The following is an 18848-nucleotide window of genomic DNA, read 5'->3' as shown; positions in this document are numbered from 1 at the left end:
TTTTCTCCCAAATGGTTTTCATTACCAGCTCACCAGATTCTGATTCAGATACTTTAAGCTACGATAATGAAGAAAGCAGAATCATCTTTGTTATTTTTACACATTCCCAGCAACTAGAGAGATTACCTTTTTCCATTTCTTCCTCTATCTTCATTCTATTAAGGTTTCATAATTTTCCTTGAATGAATTTCTTATGTGGTAGATTAAATTAATTCTCATGTATTTAAAGATTTCCTGCCATTGTTACAACTAATTTAGCGTGTATTTGGGAAATCATAGTAATGAAAATTATTTTTCAGCTCATTTCATTTGTACAACTTTTTGATTGATGTCTGTGTATTTTCCCAGTAGAGTAAATCCTTGACAATCATGAATTGAACAATCACAGTTTCAATAACTTGCAAGAGACCCCAAAAGGCCATGACACATAATCATTTATCATTTTGCTGGGGTTCAAAATAGAATCACTCCTACTGCAAGAATGCTGTGCAGGTAAAAGTCATTTTGCAAAGGGAAACAGCCAGCCACCCAGTATGGGTGTCTCAACATGAATTCATTGAATGAATTCATTGAATTTATTATCTACATATCTAGTAACTCTCATAAAGTGATACACATTTCTTTGTGTAAAAAAAAAATAAAATGACTTCTATGGAAGCTAACTGCTATTACTAAAGATACTTAAGCAAGGAATAGTCTATAATAAATTTTAGCTTCATATTTCCCAAACCATGCTCATCAAAAACTATTCCCAATATTAACAGTTCTGACAAAAAGAAGGAAGAGGAGGTAAAAGAGGTGAGAATAGGAGAGGAAGGGGAGAGGGAAAGGCAGTAGGGGAGGGAGAGCAGAAGATAAAAGAAAATTACAGATCCCAAGTAAGTTTAGGAAATGCTGGATATTATATATTCCTCATTCCCCAATGCTGTCACTTGCAGACTGGCCCTAACCATTTACACATTATAGCCTCTGAGAAATCTTACAATAAATAAACTAGTTTCATTTTATTTAACTCAGTGTTTCTCAAACTTATTTAAGAACCTCATGGCACACAGTGTACCTTGGGACACCAATTTGGGATTCACAGAATCCCATAATGATTCATCAAATGATTAAAAGTATAAAGTCATATAAAATATTTCTGTCTCATTGAACCTCACTTCTACAGAAGATATATGCAATGATAATGTTCTTGAATTACGGGTTTCTGAAGGTTTTGCAACTCATTTGCACAAGAATACATTCAAACCATCTGCAAATGTAATATTCTCCTTTCTTAACTTTTTACTTTCTGAGCAATTTGTTTTTCTTTCTCCATAACTGTTTCAGAGATTTTATACTCTGCTATTTGTTTGTTTTACTTTGTTTTATCTGTTCATTTGACAGAGCCATTTGTACTGTTCACTGTATAGTGTTCTAAGTGCTTTATTTATAATGGCTCATATATCTAACAACCCTGTGACTTAGGCGTCATTATCCCTACTTCATAGGTCAGAAACTGAAGTTTCAAACAGTGATGAGGCATTCTTATCTAGATCCTATTTTCTAAGGAACACAGTCACTAATATTTTCCTTTAGTTATATTATTAATTCTAATTTTAAATATAAACTTCGTATCACGTAAAGGAAGAAAATCTTCAGAAGTTACCTTTAGTCAACACTAAATTTTGAATTATGCTGGATAGCTTTTTTGCCTCCATTCAGATAATTATGTTTTCTACCATTTTTCAGTTAATGTTAATAACATAGGACGCTAGCTTTGCTTTCCGGAGGCCAACAGTCCTCAGTTAGAATGGATTACTTGTGGCCGGGTGCGGTGGCTCAAGCCTGTAATCCCAGCACTTTGGGAGGCCGAGACGGGCGGATCACGAGGTCAGGAGATCGAGACCATCCTGGCTAACACGGTGAAACCCCGTCTCTACTAAAAAATACAAAAAAAAACTAGCCGGGTGAGGTGGCGGCGCCTGTAGTCCCAGCTACTCGGGAGGCTGAGGCAGGAGAATGGCGTGAACCCAGGAGGCAGAGCTTGCAGTGAGCCGAGATCTGGCCACTGTACTCCAGCCTGGGCGACAGAGCGAGACTCCGTCTCAAAAAAAAAAAAAAAAAAAGAATGGATTACTTGTTTCATTGTGTTGTGTTTTCTGGGTTAAGATTAATATTTTACTTCTAAACTCATAAATGAGATGAAACAAACATTTCCTTTTTTAAGCAGGGAGAGAAATCTCATTTACCTTAGTCAACTCAATATATAAATATTTAAGGAGTGGCTGCCATGTTACTCTGTGCCAGAGACTGTAGAACATGAAAGATTCAAAATGAACATCTGAGAGAACACAGAAGGGAGCTGATTTTCTACAAGCGTATAGGAAAAAGAATCATGTTAGAGAAGACAACGGCCATGATTTTAAGAACTTTATAAATGATCAGAATCTGTATAACTTCACACTCGTTGTTTCCTATTACTCCATTTTGGTTCCTCCAAAGACCTAAGCTGTTACTTAAACACGAGAGGCCCCAGGTCAACCAAATGAAGCAGCTCCATGAGGGAGGAGTCTATGTTCATCTTGTTACCCACCGTCTGGCCAAGTACCCAGCATACAGTGAATGCTCAATAAATATTTATTAAGCAAAGAAATAAGCCAGCTCTTTGAGCAAACCAACTGGTCAAGACAATTTTTAAAATGCAGGACAGCTAGAGACTTGTTCAATGGGTCAGCAAGAAAACAGATATTGCACAAATTTCATCCTCATCTGAAGTCACTCCAAGGAAGCTTGGAAGGATGAGAACAAGACAACAGACAGAATCCCCTGGGCCTGGAGAAAGAAGAAAGGATCACAAGCTTCCTTTCCCCTTGACAGATCCAAGTGTCTATAGAGCCCCAGGTGCCCCCACCTGGCTAAGAAGTTGGCCTTTTGGATCCCAAAAGTTCTCATATCCCAAGCCAAGGGGAAATCGGTCCACTCCAGCCAAGCCTCCTAGCCCCAGAAAGCCCATGGGGTCAGGACTTAGGGAAAATCAGGGAACATATAAAAGGTCTCTCCTGCAATAATGGTCCCTAACAAGCCCTGAGCCAATCACCTGGTACCTGGAGCCCAAAATACATTCCAACCCAGGTAAGTAGATATTATATGGTGACTACAAAGATATATCCCATCAAGTGAGCAAACTTGTCATATTCACAGCTCCTTTTTGTTTCCATTCCTATTCATGTTTTCAATGCCCCCATTCTTCACTTCTCCCATCCCCCATCAAGTCCCTTTCTCCATTCATTGCAAGCCCTCTTAGTTTTTTCTTCTGGATCTGATGCCCTTAAGCTGTCCCTCCTCTGTCTCAGATTCCAGGTCCACACCTTGCCCCTACTACAACATCTCCCACTGGGCCCTGCCTGCTCCTCTTTCTCTGCCCCTGTCCAGTTGCCCACCCTTGTCTCCCCTTCTTCTCCTCGCTCTATCCCCAGGATTCTGTGGGCAGCTGTGAATTCTGCCCGGTGCTTCCTTCCCTCCTCTCTCTTCGTGGTGGGGTCCACAGCCAGTTCTCCTGTTGCTCAGAAATGTGGAGGCAGTTGCTAAGAGACAGTGAAACGTCAGTACCTGGCCCTCGAGGAAAAAAGGGGAGTGAAAAAGGGAGAGAAGAGGGGGAGGGATGGAGGGAGGGAGAGAGAGAGGGCGGGAAGGGGGAAGGGAGGGGGAAGACCTGGCTCTGCCGGAAGCCTTATACCCCAGCAGCCTGGGCACCAGCTGAGTTTCAGAAAGAAGCATTCAGATTCTGTGAACTTTCTTCTGAGAATCCTTTCTCTGTGATTTTCCTTTTGGGTGAAAGAAGGGGCAGGGGGACCGCAGGACGGGAAATCACAGAAGATGCTGGCCTGGGATCCAGGAGACAAGGAGGAGGAAAGGCCGGGGGAGGGGAAGAGCCGGGGAGGCAATCTGTTCCGAAGCAAGCAAGGAGCGAGTGGGGATTCCAGGAGGAGGGAGGGAGACCCGCGTCTGCTGCAGATTGATGGCTGTGTCCTTGGAACGGAGTGAGTAGGCTCCTGGGGCCTGTGGGAGTGCAGAGGGAGACCTGGGGCTCAGAAAAAATGAGTCTGCATGAAGGGTAGCTGGGGTGATTTCCCGGTGGGCGGGATTGAGGCTTGAAGCGGTAGGAAAATAGGCACCGCCAGGCCTAGGGTGAGGGGAGGACTGAGGACAGCAGGTGGGCAAGGGAGAAGCGAGAGGGCGCGGGGCGCGAGGGCTGAGGCTCTGGGCGTGGCATCACTCTCGGTCCCTCTGCTGCGGGCGGCGAGCAGGAGAGTGCAGTGTGTGAAAAGGGATGCTGGGATGAGGGGTGTGGGCTGGCAGGCGAAAGATGCTGGAGGTCGAATGGGGAGAGGTCTGCAGGATCGCCTGTGCAGAAGGAAGCTGGAGCGAAAACCGTGAGGCGTGAGCATGGGGCAGGGCAAAACATGGGGGAGTCACAGAATGGTGTGTGAGTGAGTGTGTGTGTGTGTGAGAGAGAGAGAGAAGCGCTTAGAGTGTTTGAAAGGAGTGTGCAAACCCCCAGAGTGTGGATGCCTGTTTTTCTTAGGGAGTTGTTCAAGGGTGGAGTGTTTGGTACTGACGGGGATGGGGTGATGAGAAGAAGAAGAAAATGCATCTTACCCAAGACGGGAACCGAGAGGAGGATGGCTGCAGGTTGGGTCAGGGAGGGCTCGTGGGTTACAGCAACGTGAGCCTGGGGTCTGAAGGTACCATGGTCCACACCTGAGAGACGGTAAGCAGAGAACTTTGTGGTTGGGGGAAGCAAAGAAGGGAGGAAAGGAAGAGACAGAGATAAGACAAGGGTCCTAGGTGAAGGGACAAGGGGGTGTCGAGGGCACAGGATTTCTCTGCCTGAGTGTTTTTCTTGTTGACAGGGAATTCGGCCTCCACCTGCTGAATACAGAGCTGTGCTGAGGAACGCGCTGGCTTGGAGAAGTTGCCAGAGCTCTGCCAGCTGACCCTCAGCCTGCACCTTCGGGACTCATGGCTTCTTCTGGCCCCGGAGGCCCAGACAGTGGGCATCACCTGGAGTCCTCCTCTCTTTGGAAAAAAAAGAGGTTCCCTGGGGATTCCAGCAGCCACTGAGGCTGAGGACTCTCAGACTTTTAGGAGACCCATGGAGACTCACTTCCTCCCGGGTCCTCTTCCCAAAACACCCACGCTGGGACCCCCTTGGACTCAAGCCCACCAGGCCACCAGGACAAATGGCCACTGAGACCTTCAACACTGGAGACCCAGGTGCAACCCTGGCTTCCTAATCAGTCCCAGACGTGGGACAGGACTTAAGTTTTCTCAGAAGAAGTGCCAAGGATCTTTAAAGGGCACCTTTGATCTCCTTCAGCCCCTCCCTCCCAGACACAGCACCAAGAGGAAACATCCAGCAGGCATGGGTGAGAGAGACACAAAAGATCTGCAGGAACTCTTCCAGGACCTGCTGGCAGCTGACCCAGCCCCATCCTTGTCCCCTCCCTTTCTCAGGTTTTGATCATCATTCCAGACCCTGGGAGACCTCAACTGGGTGTCTCGCCCCCTAGGCTCCGGAAGGGGACCTCCCGTGGATCTCAGGAAGCCCTCTGGTGCTCAGAGGCTCCTGGGAAAGTCTCTAGCCATGATACCACATGCTCAGAAGCTCCACCTTCACAGACTCTGGCCCCAGATGTAGCTGCCTTCCTGTGTCACAGACTCTCCATTCCATGGACACAGTCCTCATGGGCTCCCTCCAGCACTGCTGTTGCCAGCTGCCTAAGATGGGTGACACTTGGGCCCAGCTTCCCTGGCCCGGGCCACCCCAAGCGGCAATGCTGTTGGTCTCCCTCCTCTTGGCAGCCGGGTTGATGCACTCGGACGCTGGCACAAGCTGCCCAGTCCTTTGCACATGCCATAACCAGGTGGTGGACTGCAGCAGCCAGCGGCTATTCTCCGTGCCCCCAGACCTGCCAATGGACACCCAGAACCTCAGCCTGGCCCACAACCGCATCACAGCGGTGCCGCCTGGCTACCTCACATGCTACATGGAGCTCCGGGTGCTGGATTTGCGCAACAACTCCTTAATGGAACTGCCCCGGGGCCTCTTCCTCCATGCCAAGCGCTTGGCACACTTGGATCTGAGCTACAACAACTTCAGCCACGTGCCAGCTGACATGTTCCAGGAGGCCCATGGGCTGGTCCACATCGACCTGAGCCACAACCCCTGGCTGCGGAGGGTGCACCCCCAGGCCTTCCAGGGCCTCGTGCAGCTCCGAGACCTGGACCTCAGCTATGGGGGCCTGGCCTCCCTCAGCCTGGAGGCTCTTGAGGGCCTACCAGGGCTGGTGACCTTGCAGATCGGCGGCAATCCCTGGGTGTGCGGCTGCACCATGGAGCCCCTTCTGAAGTGGCTGCGAAACCGGATCCAGCGCTGTACAGCAGGTAATGGAGGGGTAGGACGGGGCAGCCAACAGGGGGAGGGCTTGCCTCAATGGAAGCAAAGGCTCCAAAGAAAAGGGAGGGACTTCGAGCCGGAAAGCACCTACTGTGTTTTCTAGTGTGGGCTTGCCTCTTTGTACACCAGCTCTGCCAACAGGTTGTTTATAGAATCCTTCCAATGCATGCAATGCCCATTGATTCATGAAACAGATGTCCCTCACCACTGTGGGGCTCATGACCTAATGAGGCAGACGGATAGTAGACAAGTGAGAATAGCACATCGTTGGTGGTTCTTCTTGAGCTTTCACCATGACCTAAGATCTTGGCCTCCATTATCTCATGAGACCCCCATTTTGATTATACCCATTTTCCAGGTGAAGAAGCTGAGATTTAGAACAATAAAAAGGCTTGACAGGAATCACGCACTTAGAAAGTGGCACGGCCATGAAGAAAAAAAATTAAAAAACTAGAAAGTCGCAGGACCATGAATAAAACCTAGATTTATTTGACTTCTAAGCCCTGTTCTAGTCTACCACACTGCTTTCTTAGCATTCCAAGTGTTGGAAACTCTCGTATAAATAGTAATGGCTAACACAATCTCAACAGAGCCACCACAGCTTAAGCTGTGTGACAGCCAACATGTTCCAGGAGGAACTTGAACCTTAGTACTTGCTATTTACCAGGCCCTTTCTTAAGCAGCTTTACCTATCTCTTCCTATCCCCAGAAGAACACTAATGAGGTTGCCGCTCTACAGAGGAGGAAGCTGAGGTTCCTCCTCTGTAGGAGGAGGCACAGAGAGGTTCAGTAGCTTGTTGGAAGTTACACAGCTGCTAAGCGTTGAAGCCAGGGTTTGAGTCCTGGCAATCTCCCTGACTAGATCCTGACAAGTCAGGTTCTGACCTGCCAGAAGAGTCAGAACCTGAGTCCTGGACTGGCCAAAGGGCTGCAGTAGAGTTCCAGGACCTCATGCAACTCCATGACCTGGACCTCAGCTACAAGAACCTGGCCTTCCTCAAACTCAAGGCCCTGAGCAGTGTAAACTTTGGGCACAAGGTAGGGAGCTGAGAGGAAGAGTGAGATGCAGCAACTCAACCAGCGAATCCCAACTGGAGGGTAGACTGGGGCCTGAAGGAGCCCGAATCACACAGGTTTGATGGGCGTCCCAACCCAGAGGCATCTGAGCCTGACCCAGAGGCAGGTAATGTTCAGCCGCGGCCCTAGCCACCAGCTCTCCTGTGTGACAATACCAAGGCTTGGCACAAGCACTCAGAAGTAGTAGCTGAAGGCCCTACCCCAGGGGCTTTCCCAGAACGTGAGCTCAGCACATGTTGAGAAGAAGCAATGCTGAATGCGGTAAAAGGGAGAGGAGGACTGAGTGGGGAGCCCAAGACCAAAATAGTTTGGGGAGGGCTGTGGGTCACGATTCCAGTGTTTCCACAGAACTGTAGGAGGAAATTCTCTGGCACCAAAATAGCTGGGGACTGGGATGGCGCGCTGGTGGAGGGCAGGAGGGGGAGGCTGTCTGGAGCAATCTCCTCGCTTGCTCAACCTCGGCAGAGGCCGCGCCTCCCCTCTCTCTCCTGTGCACTAATAACAGAAAGGGCACCCGAAGCACTAAGCTTCCATCACACCCAGGGACTCCTTTTCTGTGATCTCTGAGGTCCCTGCTGCTCTGCAGAAGCTCAGACTCCCAGCAAGCAGGAGAGGGGTCCAAGATTTCATCAGTGTAGGCTCACACATACGTCAGTACAGGTGAGGAACCTGAGCTCCAGAGGGGGACAGGGGCTGTCCACAGGCCCATGATGAGGAAGCAAGCAGGCCCAGCTGGAAAGCCAGGTTCCCTGTTCCTCCACAGAACACACTTTACACCAGGTCACATGCACCAGGGTGCTTCTCCTTAAGGACAAAACCTTGCCAGTGGAGGCAGAACTAGGGATGCTCTTCTCTTTACTCCCTTTTTCTTCATGGAACTCCACTGTTACCCATGGATTTTGGAAAAACTGAACAAAGAGGGCCATAATAAGCAAGCCCCTGGGATACAGCATGACTTTAAGACTGGTGCCTTGACATACCAGGGGGTTTTGTCAGCCTCTATGTTCCCATCCTGCATCCTGTGTGGTCCCACCAACAGCTGTCAGGGGCTCCTCTGGCTGGTCCATATGAGTGTTGCCACATTCGCCATCTCACTGTCTCACCACTACTACCCACTTCACCTACATAACAGACTTTAGAGTTCAGCATCTTCGGGTTTCCAGAGGAGAGCTCATGCGAGTCAACCCCAGACAGGATCCTGGCCTGGGCAGGACATGGATCCTGTGTTCACAGCCTACAGGGATTACTCAACCTGGGATTTGGGGAAGGTTCGTGTTCTCCTTCCAAACCTGACTCCCCATTTCCAAGGATATTGCTGCTGATTCAATTCTTAAAAGGATCAATCCAAATCCATCATTTGATTCCTTGCCCTCAAAAACTGCAGAATGAATACGTAGCATTTATACAACACATAATTTAGGAAATGTCTTCATATTGACTCTCAGAAAATTTAGATTGGCTTATCGTCTTTTTTTTTTTTTTTTTTTTTTTTTTTTTTTTTTTTTTTTTTTGAGACCGAGTCTCACTCTGTCACCCAGGCTGAAGTGCAGTGGTGCGATCTCAGCTCACTGCAACCTCCACCTCCCAGGTTCAAGCAATTCTCCTGCCTCAGCCTCCCAAGTAGCTGGGACTACAGGTGTGCACCACCACACCCAGCTAATTTTTGTATTTTTAGTAGAAATGGGGTTTCACCACGTTGGCCAGAATGGTCTGAATCTCTTGACCTCGTGATCCACCCGCCTTGGTCTCCCAAAATGCTAGGATTACAGGCGTGAGCCACTGTGCCTGGCTGGATTATCCCCTTTTTATAGAGGCCTCTTATTATAGAGGCAGAGCATGAGAGCCAGAAAGACCAAAAAACAAAAACAAAAAACAAAAAAAGAAGAAGACTTACCCAAGGTAAGAGCTTGATTAATATTTATCCACTAAACAAAGGAATGATTGGCTGCTCAAAAGCTGGTGCCTAATGCTGCATGGCAAGAGTGTCACCTGCACACTACCTTTACTTCCCAGGCAGAGTGAGATAAGACCATTGACAGCCATCATTTACTCATAAAAGCAACCCCAGAAGGATGAGATGAGACCATCAATGCTGAAGATAACAATAACCCCACCAGAAAAAGCAGCCCCTCCTACAGAAGGCTGAGTGCAGAATATGACCCCCAATGACCTGTCTAGGGAAAACAACCAATACAATAATTCATATAATTGAAATATATTTTATATATATTACATATATTACAATAATATGTAATGTATAATTCATATATGTTAACTCACTGAATCCTCACTACAACCCTAAAAAGTAGATACTGTTATTATCCTCATTTGACAGATGAAGAAGTCAAGACACAGAGAGATTAAATAACTTACCCGTAATCATGCAACTAACAAGGGGTGAAGAGGGGATTTGAAACTAGGCCAATAGCTCCGGAACCCATACTCTTAACCTATACTCTGTGTATCCAGAAAAGCCACATAAGTAGTGGAAAGGCCCAATGATTTGGAGTTGGACAGAGTCTTATATTCATGTTGTAAAGATTCATCAAGCACTTACTATTGACAGGACACTGTTCTGATGCTAAAGATACCATGGGAGTGGCTTATATTGAAATGGGAGAAGACAGAAAATAAACCAATAAACTTTCAGGCAGTGATCAACACTACATAGAAAAACAGAGAAGAGCAGGTAAGATAGGGAGCCCAGGGGGAGGTGAAGTGGGGTGCTATTTTATTCAGAGTCTTAAGGAAAGGCCTCACTAATAATGTGGCATTGAGTCAAGTCCCAAAGGAAGTGGGGAGCTGAGCTGTGCAGAGATAGAGGGGAGAAGCTCCCTCCCAAAGGGACAAATGCAAAAGCATCCCTTCCCTGCCTCAAGAGGGGATACTCTGGGGTTATGGAAGGATGACCAGGAGGTGTGTGTAGCTGGAGCAGAGTAAATAAGGAACAGAGTGGAAGAGATAGGAAGGAGTCACTGGAGCCCACAGGGAGCACCTTGGTTTTTGCTCCATTCAAAGACAGGAATCCAGGGAAGGGTTTAAGTAGAGAAGGCATGGCAGGATATCAGGTTCGAAATAACCACCCAGCTGACTGTATTAAAATGGTTTGTCAGCTTCTGGTGAGGTCCCAGGCTGCAGGCTGAGGACAGACACTTTCTGACGCCCAGAAACCAGTTGGGAGGTTGTTGTGAGAGATGATGGTGTCCCCAGATCTACCACTGGTCACAGCCAGATGACTTTCAGCAAATTGCTAAACTTTTAAACAGTACTTTCCACATCTATAGAAACAGGCATAAAAATCCTTGCCTTGAGTGTTGTTGAGGGAACAAAAGGAGATAAGTAGAATTCTTGGCACATGGAAGAACCTCAATGAATGCAATGAATGTCTTTCTTACTTTTTCCAGTGAGCGGTTGTTGGGGGGCTCTCCAATCCCCTCTCCCTCCCCGGGTACCTCACCCTCCCTGACTTCTGTGTTACAGATTCTCAGCTGGCTGAGTGCCGGGGCCCCCCTGAAGTCGAGGGCGCCCCGCTCTTCTCACTCACTGAGGAGAGCTTCAAGGCCTGCCACCTGACCCTGACTCTGGACGATTACCTATTCATTGCATTCGTGGGCTTCGTGGTCTCCATCGCCTCTGTGGCCACCAACTTCCTCCTGGGCATCACCGCCAACTGCTGCCACCGCTGGAGTAAGGCCAGTGAAGAGGAAGAGATCTGACATGCCTGCCTCTCATCCCTCCATGCTGCTGACCGCCACAACCACTGGCCACCAGACGCCCTCCCTGACTGCCCACTCTGGTTCCATGGTGACCTGGCTGCCTCAGTCATGGTTCAAGCAAGGAGGAGACACTCACTTTGTATGAGCATCTGCTTTGGGCCAGGCGGTGCCCTAGGAACTGGGAACGTCCGATGAATTGACTCAGTCCTTGCCCTCAAGGCACTTCCCTCTGGTCAAGGAGAGAGATCCAAAACTATTCCCTTTAAGACTATATGTCAGGACTCTGAGCACGCCATTATGGAGGCCCAGAGGAGGAGCCGTCATCTGTGTCTAGCAATGTCCATGAGAATTATAAGATTAGTGTGATTTGTGAACTGGGTCATCAGGAAATATCTACTTCGTCAGGTAGGCAAAGAAGGGTGTCTGCAAATGGCAGAGGCCAGAATATGCATAGTGCGCTGTGTTGAGAAGAGTGAACAGTTCCTGGTCACTTACTTGTATAGAGGGGGTGCGGCACAGAACTCAAACCTACCCCCACCTCCTGACACTAAAACTGTCAGCTCTCAGCAATGCCAGCCGCTGCCTCCAGGGAGTAAGAACACCTCCATACCAGCCCCTGGCCTCCCTCCACCAGCAGCTACCAGGTGAGACCACCTCCCAGTGACTGCCCCCATATGACCAATTGTCACCAGTTGGTGAGGTCCCAGGCAGCAGGCTGAGGATGGACACCGCCCTTTCACCTGCCTCTCACTCAAGCTTGGCTTCAGAGGAGAGAGGCAGGAGGCCCAGCAACTGGGGGAGCAACAGTCCTGGCACCTTGGGACCCTAATCGTGTGACTGTTCTTGCCACAGTGCTCATGCCACAGGGTCTCACCAGGAAAGTGCACGGTGGGCCACAGACCCGTAACCTGGCAGCACCCAGAGCTAAAAGGGGACAAAGGCAGCACAGTTACGACCATATGAGGCTTTGCGTTTTCTTCTAAGCAACTTACCCACGTTAAGCATAAGGGTGAGAGAGCTGTTAAATACTAAGCCCTTGGCAGTGTCAGGCACTGTGAAAAGCTCTCTCCACAAACCATTCCCTTTAACACACACACAAATCTTTTGAGGTGAACGCTGTTGTTCCCATTTTACGGATGAGGCAATTAAGGCTCAGAGAGGCTGAAGTCATATGCCACTATGAGCACGATAAAGTCCGTGCTCTTTCTACTGCCCCATCTAAGTTTTGGAACATCACCACTTCCTCTAGAGTTATATAAATTCAAATTCAACTAGAGCTGACAAAGTTCCTCATAAGGTCCAGGCACTCCTCCGGGCACTTTTATATCTATTGACTCACTTCATCCAATTGTCACAGCAACACTGCCTGGTGGTTTTTTATTATCCCCATTTGACCGATGAATTAATCTTAGAGAGTTGAGTGACTTACCCAAGGCTGTCTGGATAAGCCCTAGGAGGAAAGTGGTAGGCAGCTCCATTCAGGGAAACTGCATCTAATCAGTCAGTCAAAAATCAAGTAACTTTACGAGCAAAGCACAATTATCATCGTTGTCTTCCTCGTCAGTTTCGTCAGTGTCATTATTATCTGCCCTCTATTTGTTCAGCACTGGATAGTTCATGAGTATTTTTGCATCATTCTCCTTGACTTTTCACAACCCTGTGCAGGGGGTAAATCAAACATTGGTAATCCTGTTTTACAGATGGAGAAAAAAAGTCTCAAGGTTGGGCATGACTTGTCTATGTGACAAGGTTGGGACTCAACCCGAACACGGTTCTCTTTCCAGTGCTTTCCCAAGTGCTTGGGGAAGAGAATGCCTCAGAGGGCTGGGTAGTGGGGCCCTGGAATTCAGCATCCATGAATGTGCTAGTGGATCAGCTAAATAGAAGGTAGTCAAACCCATCTGCTGTACGGATTGAACTATGCTCACGGTAGGGCAAATTGCAGGCTCTGAAACAGAAACTACACAGGTAACATCTGAATAGGAGACTCCTGCTTCACAATGTGTAGATAAAACATCAGCAGGGGTGACCATGGTGGCAGTCATGTGAAAAGTAAGATCTTCGGGAATCAAGAGAGGAAGTTGTGTTAACCACTCCTACTCAAGCCCTGCTGTGTGTGTTGCAAGAGATAATAAGAGAGCAAGAAAGCTACAGGTGAGAACCCCTGCAGTTTAGGAGAAGAACATGAAGGCACGGTCCAACATGCTGAGAAGTCTGGCCAGGAGGAGAATTAAAACAGGGGCTTTCCACCTACCTTGTCCCAAGCCCCAGCAGTATTCCACCATCCTATCCTCCTGGAAAGCCTGAAACGAATGAAGGAGGCTAATATATCATCTTCCAGGGAGGTATCCCTCACTCGTGCTTCCCTGAGCTAGTCAAGTGAAAGAGTCTTCAGAAACTGCTAGACCTGAAGTACTTGAACCCGTGTCCCCTGAATCTTGCTTACAACATCTGGGACAAATCCCTGGCCCTGTGACATCCGAAGCAGAACTGTGCCCTGCTCTCTCCTTCTGTGATGACCAAGGATGGTGAACTCGAGCTGTTCTCTACAAGCCAGGCCGGCAACCTAAATACTTGGAGAGGAACTTTTAGAAACTTTAATCCTGACAAAACAGAAAAGTTTCCCATAGAGGGATACCATAATACTATAATAACCTCCTAGGAACTATTGTTTGCCAAAATATAGTTAATATATTTTAAGACACATGCTTTTTTGCATAGGACTAGAACCAGAAAAGACACCAAATGCCCCCTTGACATCAATGTCCTTTCTAGTGGGACAATTTGGTCTCCATCAAAGCCAAACCCTTCTGAGCAGGACACATGGCTTTTAAAGGAGAGATGTTTCTCCTGCTGCTAGAGGTTCCTCAGTTTATTAGAGCACAATGAGGAAAGTATTCAACCTCCCTACTGCCAAGGAATTCCCTGCTTCTCCCCGACTGCCATCATCTTGTCCAAGCTATCAGAAGCAAGCTTCTAGAGATAATCTAGCAATCCTGATTGGAATTGCTCCCACATCCCTGGTGACCACAGGCTTCGTTCAGATTGTCCAAACTGGTTAACGTGTGTGTAATGGGGTATCTCTGCATCTGCATGTCTGTCTGTGAGGTTCCTTGTATGTTGGCTGTCTGCTGACGTGGGACAGATCTCTCTGGAATTTGGGTTCAGTTCTCTGACATACTGCTAAATATGCATAAGTAAACATGCCTAAATAGGCATATTTAGGTTGGTGCAAAAGTAATTACGGTTTTTGCCATTAAAAGTGATAGCAAAAACCGCAATTACTTTTGCACCAAACTAATATTACATTGTTTGATAGATTAAGATGGAATCCCACCAGGTTTAGGGCAGGACTGGATACTCAAAAAATAAAGAAGGAGAAAAATCTGTGGCAGAGGCATCCCAATGAGAACCTGACTTCTCCCTGCTTCCCTCTGCTCTCTCCTGCCCCTCAGAGACTTGCCCTTATTGCAGAAGCTTCCTCCATGCTGGGCCAGAGGATATCAACATTCAGCTTGGTCAAGATTTGGGCCAAGAAAATTCCTTTTTAGAAGAGCCCTCATATCTCAATCATACCACTTTGGGCCAGTTATCTCTGGTCACTCTTAGACAAACCCTCATCTCTCTTTCTCCATTCCTAGAGGAATTCCCAGGGAACTTTGCAGAAATAGGTCTCCAGAGTTGCTATAGAGGTTCATGGCTCCTTTCAAGGAGGGACATGTATGAAATTTGAACAGATTAAGAGAGGTGTTTGTCTTCAACCATGGGGGAAGACCTGCAGCTTCCATTTTCCCCTACAGGTGTCTGTGCTGACATCCTTTCCAGCAGTAGAAGAGTAAAAAGATATATCTTGATCCATTCCTCAAAAGGACATCTTCCTAAAGCCAGAGAAAATTGTCTGCTCTTCCCCACCCCAGGAAGAGGCAAAAGGGAAGTGAGGGCGTCACAAGGTCCTTTGTAAATCACTATTGTGTTTGTCACAGCACTGGGCGGAGAGCTGGATCCACAGAGCTCTCAGTTTTTCTAAGCACTGTCCTGTAATGTGCTAATGTCTGGGGGTGGGAGGGCTGGGGAGGGGTGGGGTTAGAGGGAAGATGTCAATCTTTGTATGGAGATGATTTTATAACCATGCACTTTTGTAACTGTGAAGAATTTTTCATAAATGTACATTAATAATAAAGAGTGTATAGTTTAACAAATTTTCCTAAGAGCTGTGAAGAGGGAGAGGGAGAGGGAGGGAGGTAGAGAAAGAAAGAGAGAAAGGAACTAGGCGGAACGAAGAGAATGTGTGCCAAAATATACACACAAAAGGTCTATGGGAGGGAGTGGATGGGAATAATTAGGAGATGTGCCAGCCATGGAGGGGCATGTGTGGGAGCCGAAGGAACATCACAGAAGTATATTTCTACCAGGCAAAAAAAGAATACGCGTGTGTCTGTATGCACATACCCCTCTGTGTAGGCATATTTTGGTGCCTGAAATTACACAAAGAAGAGAGCATATGTCTTATACATGTTGATGTTTGCAGCTTGGGTCGTCCATAAAACATGCCAAGGCAAGTGGGTGTGCCTGCCTAGTTAGCATCACTGAAGGGTGTGTGATAGGGAGATGGCATGGACAAAAAGACATTAACTCAGGCATGCAGGTAAATCAGGCATCTAAATGCATGGTGTGGGGGCTGGATGAGGCCATCGCTGGTATAAGTTCAGCCTCTTTTCTCATAGCTTAATAAAGAAGGGAAAGGATTCTAAACCTCCTGGGTTTTGCAAGTGTTGCCTATACACCATCAGAAGTGAGATGCCTTGGCAGTGTACCTTGAGAACAGGGACAGGAAAAGAAGGAAAGTGTACTTCTGTAGGTACAATGGCAGCTGTTTTTATCTTAGTATTCTAAGTAGGAAGTGGCTGTAAGGAAGTCAATCCAAGCAGGAAGTGGCTCTGAGCAGAAAGTAGTTCCTTCCAGCAATAGGGATGTTAACCTCCCTCTATTCCTCCCACTCCAATTGCCGCAGGGTACAAACAAATACTGCACTCACAGCCTCTAAATGGAACACGGATACTGACTCAGAACACTCAGCTAAACAGAGAACATCTTCAACTGTAATCAGTGTATTCTAGAGTAGATTAGAGGGAGGCAAAACCCTTCTCTTCAAATTAAGTATTTAATGGAGACTATGCTGAACAAGTGCAAGATCAAAAATAAGGCTCCTGAAATAGCAGACATCTCACGGAAGACCAGATCTTGCATATCTCATTCAATGCTGTTCATAGTGCCAAGCAACTGATGATGATGATGATCATCATCATCATCATATAACATTTACTGATCACTTACTATGTGCCAGCTGCTCTGCTAAGCACTATATATGGATTAATTTACTTAATTTTCACAAAAACCCAAGGTAAGTACTATTATTATTTCTATTTTGCAGATGAGGCAACTGAGGCACAAACAAGCTAACATGTGCTTAAGGTCACATAGCTAGTAAGTAGTTGATCTGAGTTTAGACACTCAGTAATACTTGGTGACTGGCTAACTTCAGAAGACAAGAACAACGTGGGCCATAAGAGAAAATTCAGTCTCAGTCAAAAGTAGGGTTTTAGCCCCAGAGGTTTATTAGTTTATTAGTTTATTTTCACGCTGCTAATAAACACATACCTGAGACTGGGAAGAAAAGGAGGTTTAATTTGACTTACAGTTCCACATGGCTGGGGAGGTCTCATCATCATGGCGGAGGGTAAAAGGCACTTCTTACATGGCAGCAGCAAGAGAGAATGAGGAAGAAGCAAAAGTGGAAACCCCTGATAAACCCATCAGATCTTGTTATTCACTATCATGAGAATTGCATGGGAAAGACCAGTCCCCATGATTCAATTACCTCCCCCAGGGTCCCTCCCACAACACATGGGAATTCTGGGAGATAAAATTGAAGCTGAGGTTTGAATGAGGGCACAGCCAAACTAGATCAGTCTTCTATGATTATTTGGTGAAAAAAAATTGGAGGGTAATAGGTAAAACCAACACATATCCTAATTGTTTCATTGCAAGTAGCTTTAATGGCTGCATTGGGCAAGGTAGACTAATTGTGATAATAGATTATTCCAAAATCTCAACAAAGTAAAGATTTGTTTGCTAGATTATTTGACACAATTAATTCTTATTTCCTGCTCGTGTCATGTTCCAAAGCACATCAGAGGCTCTGCCTCACATGGTTATTCAGGGACCCAGGATTTTTCCATCTACTGGCGCTGCCATCCCTGAGGCCACGGAACCCTCCAGTGAATTCTCTACAGCATGGAGGATCTCAAGGACATTTGCAGGAGTCAAAAATAGAAGTATTGTACTTCAATTCCTGCATATTCCATTGGCCAGAACTGAGTCCCATGATTTCATTTAACATCAAGGAAGTAGACTAGCTGTGCACGTAGAAGGCAAAGGAAACAGACTTTGATCAACTCCATCGGTCTCTAAGATGGTCTGCTCTTCTTGTTACCAAATACCTGTTTCACTATTCCTCCACACTTATCTTTCCCAGTCACCACATCAAGGTCAAAGCTCAAGATTGCCAATGTCCCACTACTCTCCATCAGGTCTCTTGGTGGTCCAGTGACCTATGAACTAAAAAGAAAAATTATCTGCCCCCCGACCCACCCCCTACTCTACACACACCCAATATACAATGGTGGCACAGGGACAGAGTAACAGCAAATTAAAGACCTTGTTTGAAAAGGAGGAAAACACACACGCCCATTATGGTTCATAGCAATTCTGAAATCCTGCTTGGAGAGCATTAGGAAGGCCTAGATTAAGTTCTTATATTCAACTCTGATTCTGTTTTCTGAGAAGAACTCCTTTGTTACTGTGTCCTCTGTGACCTCTGACTCTTCCCTTTTGAAGGGCCTCCCTTTTCCATTATCCACCATGGCTATATGTACAGTGGATACTGGGGAGAATGCAGCCTTTGGGGGTTACCCAGCTTCAACAGCCAGCCTTCTGCTGATGCAAGTATGCTGGCCTGAAACTGCTTTTAGGACTCAATAGTTGAAAGCTTTTTGGTTCCAGGTTCATGGTTTCACAGCAATTTACCTCCCTTAAAAAGTAGTAGATTTCTGTTTGCTTCCACTAAGTTCCACATTTCAGTACGTACACAAAGTTCTGTCCCAAAAAGTGCTTTCAAGCCTATCTCGACGCTTTGCTTTCTCTTCCTCCATGCCTCTTTCTCTTCCCTTAATGCAATCTTGCAATTATCTGAAACAACAGATGAGAAGGACACATTCTCATTCTTGTTCATTTCCTCTTGGCTAAGTCTCATTAACTGGATGTTTTTAGAGACCTTGTTACTCAAAGCCTTTTTCAATTTTATCTCTTATCATTTAGGTCTCGAAGCAGTCAGATTTTTCCATTTTTTTAGTGCCCCTCATTTTTTACTTTCTTTCTCTTTCTTTTCATTTCTAATTTCAAACTCCTTTAAAACTAAGTAAGGCATTTAGAAACCTGGTTTGGATCAATCTGGGCTGAGACCAAAAATATTTGAAACGCGTCAACAGTTAGGCAACCTGAACTTCATGAAGGGAATGAAACTCCTCATGAGAAATGGTCATGGGGATGAGAAG

At 46.6% G+C, this 18848-nt stretch overlaps 1 protein-coding gene across 1 annotated transcript; it reads left to right on the top strand.

The window, feature by feature from the left end:
* The first annotated feature begins 3640 nt into the window (after positions 1-3640).
* Positions 3641-15434, top strand: LRRC55 (leucine rich repeat containing 55). The gene is made up of 3 exons (XM_001103585.5): positions 3641-4022; positions 4896-6429; positions 11000-15434. The coding sequence occupies exons 2-3, from the start codon at positions 5640-5642 to the stop codon at positions 11233-11235; spliced, it is 1026 nt and encodes a 341-aa protein (XP_001103585.3). The 5' UTR covers positions 3641-4022; positions 4896-5639; the 3' UTR covers positions 11236-15434.
* Positions 15435-18848: the final 3414 nt, after the last annotated feature.

This window comes from Macaca mulatta, chromosome 14, assembly GCF_049350105.2.
Source record: "Macaca mulatta isolate MMU2019108-1 chromosome 14, T2T-MMU8v2.0, whole genome shotgun sequence".
In the NCBI taxonomy this organism is placed as follows: domain Eukaryota; kingdom Metazoa; phylum Chordata; class Mammalia; order Primates; family Cercopithecidae; genus Macaca; species Macaca mulatta.
The sequence above is the reverse complement of the archived record's forward strand: the minus strand, read 5'-3'. Positions and strand labels throughout refer to the sequence as shown.

Bases quoted from the DNA above. Each gene is read 5' to 3' on its own strand.
- LRRC55 (XM_001103585.5), top strand. From the start codon at position 5,640: ATGCTCAGAAGCTCCACCTTCACAGACTCTGGCCCCAGATGTAGCTGC. The intron at 6,430-10,999 runs GTAATGGAGGGG...TCTGTGTTACAG, and splicing joins GATCCAGCGCTGTACAGCAG to ATTCTCAGCTGGCTGAGTGC.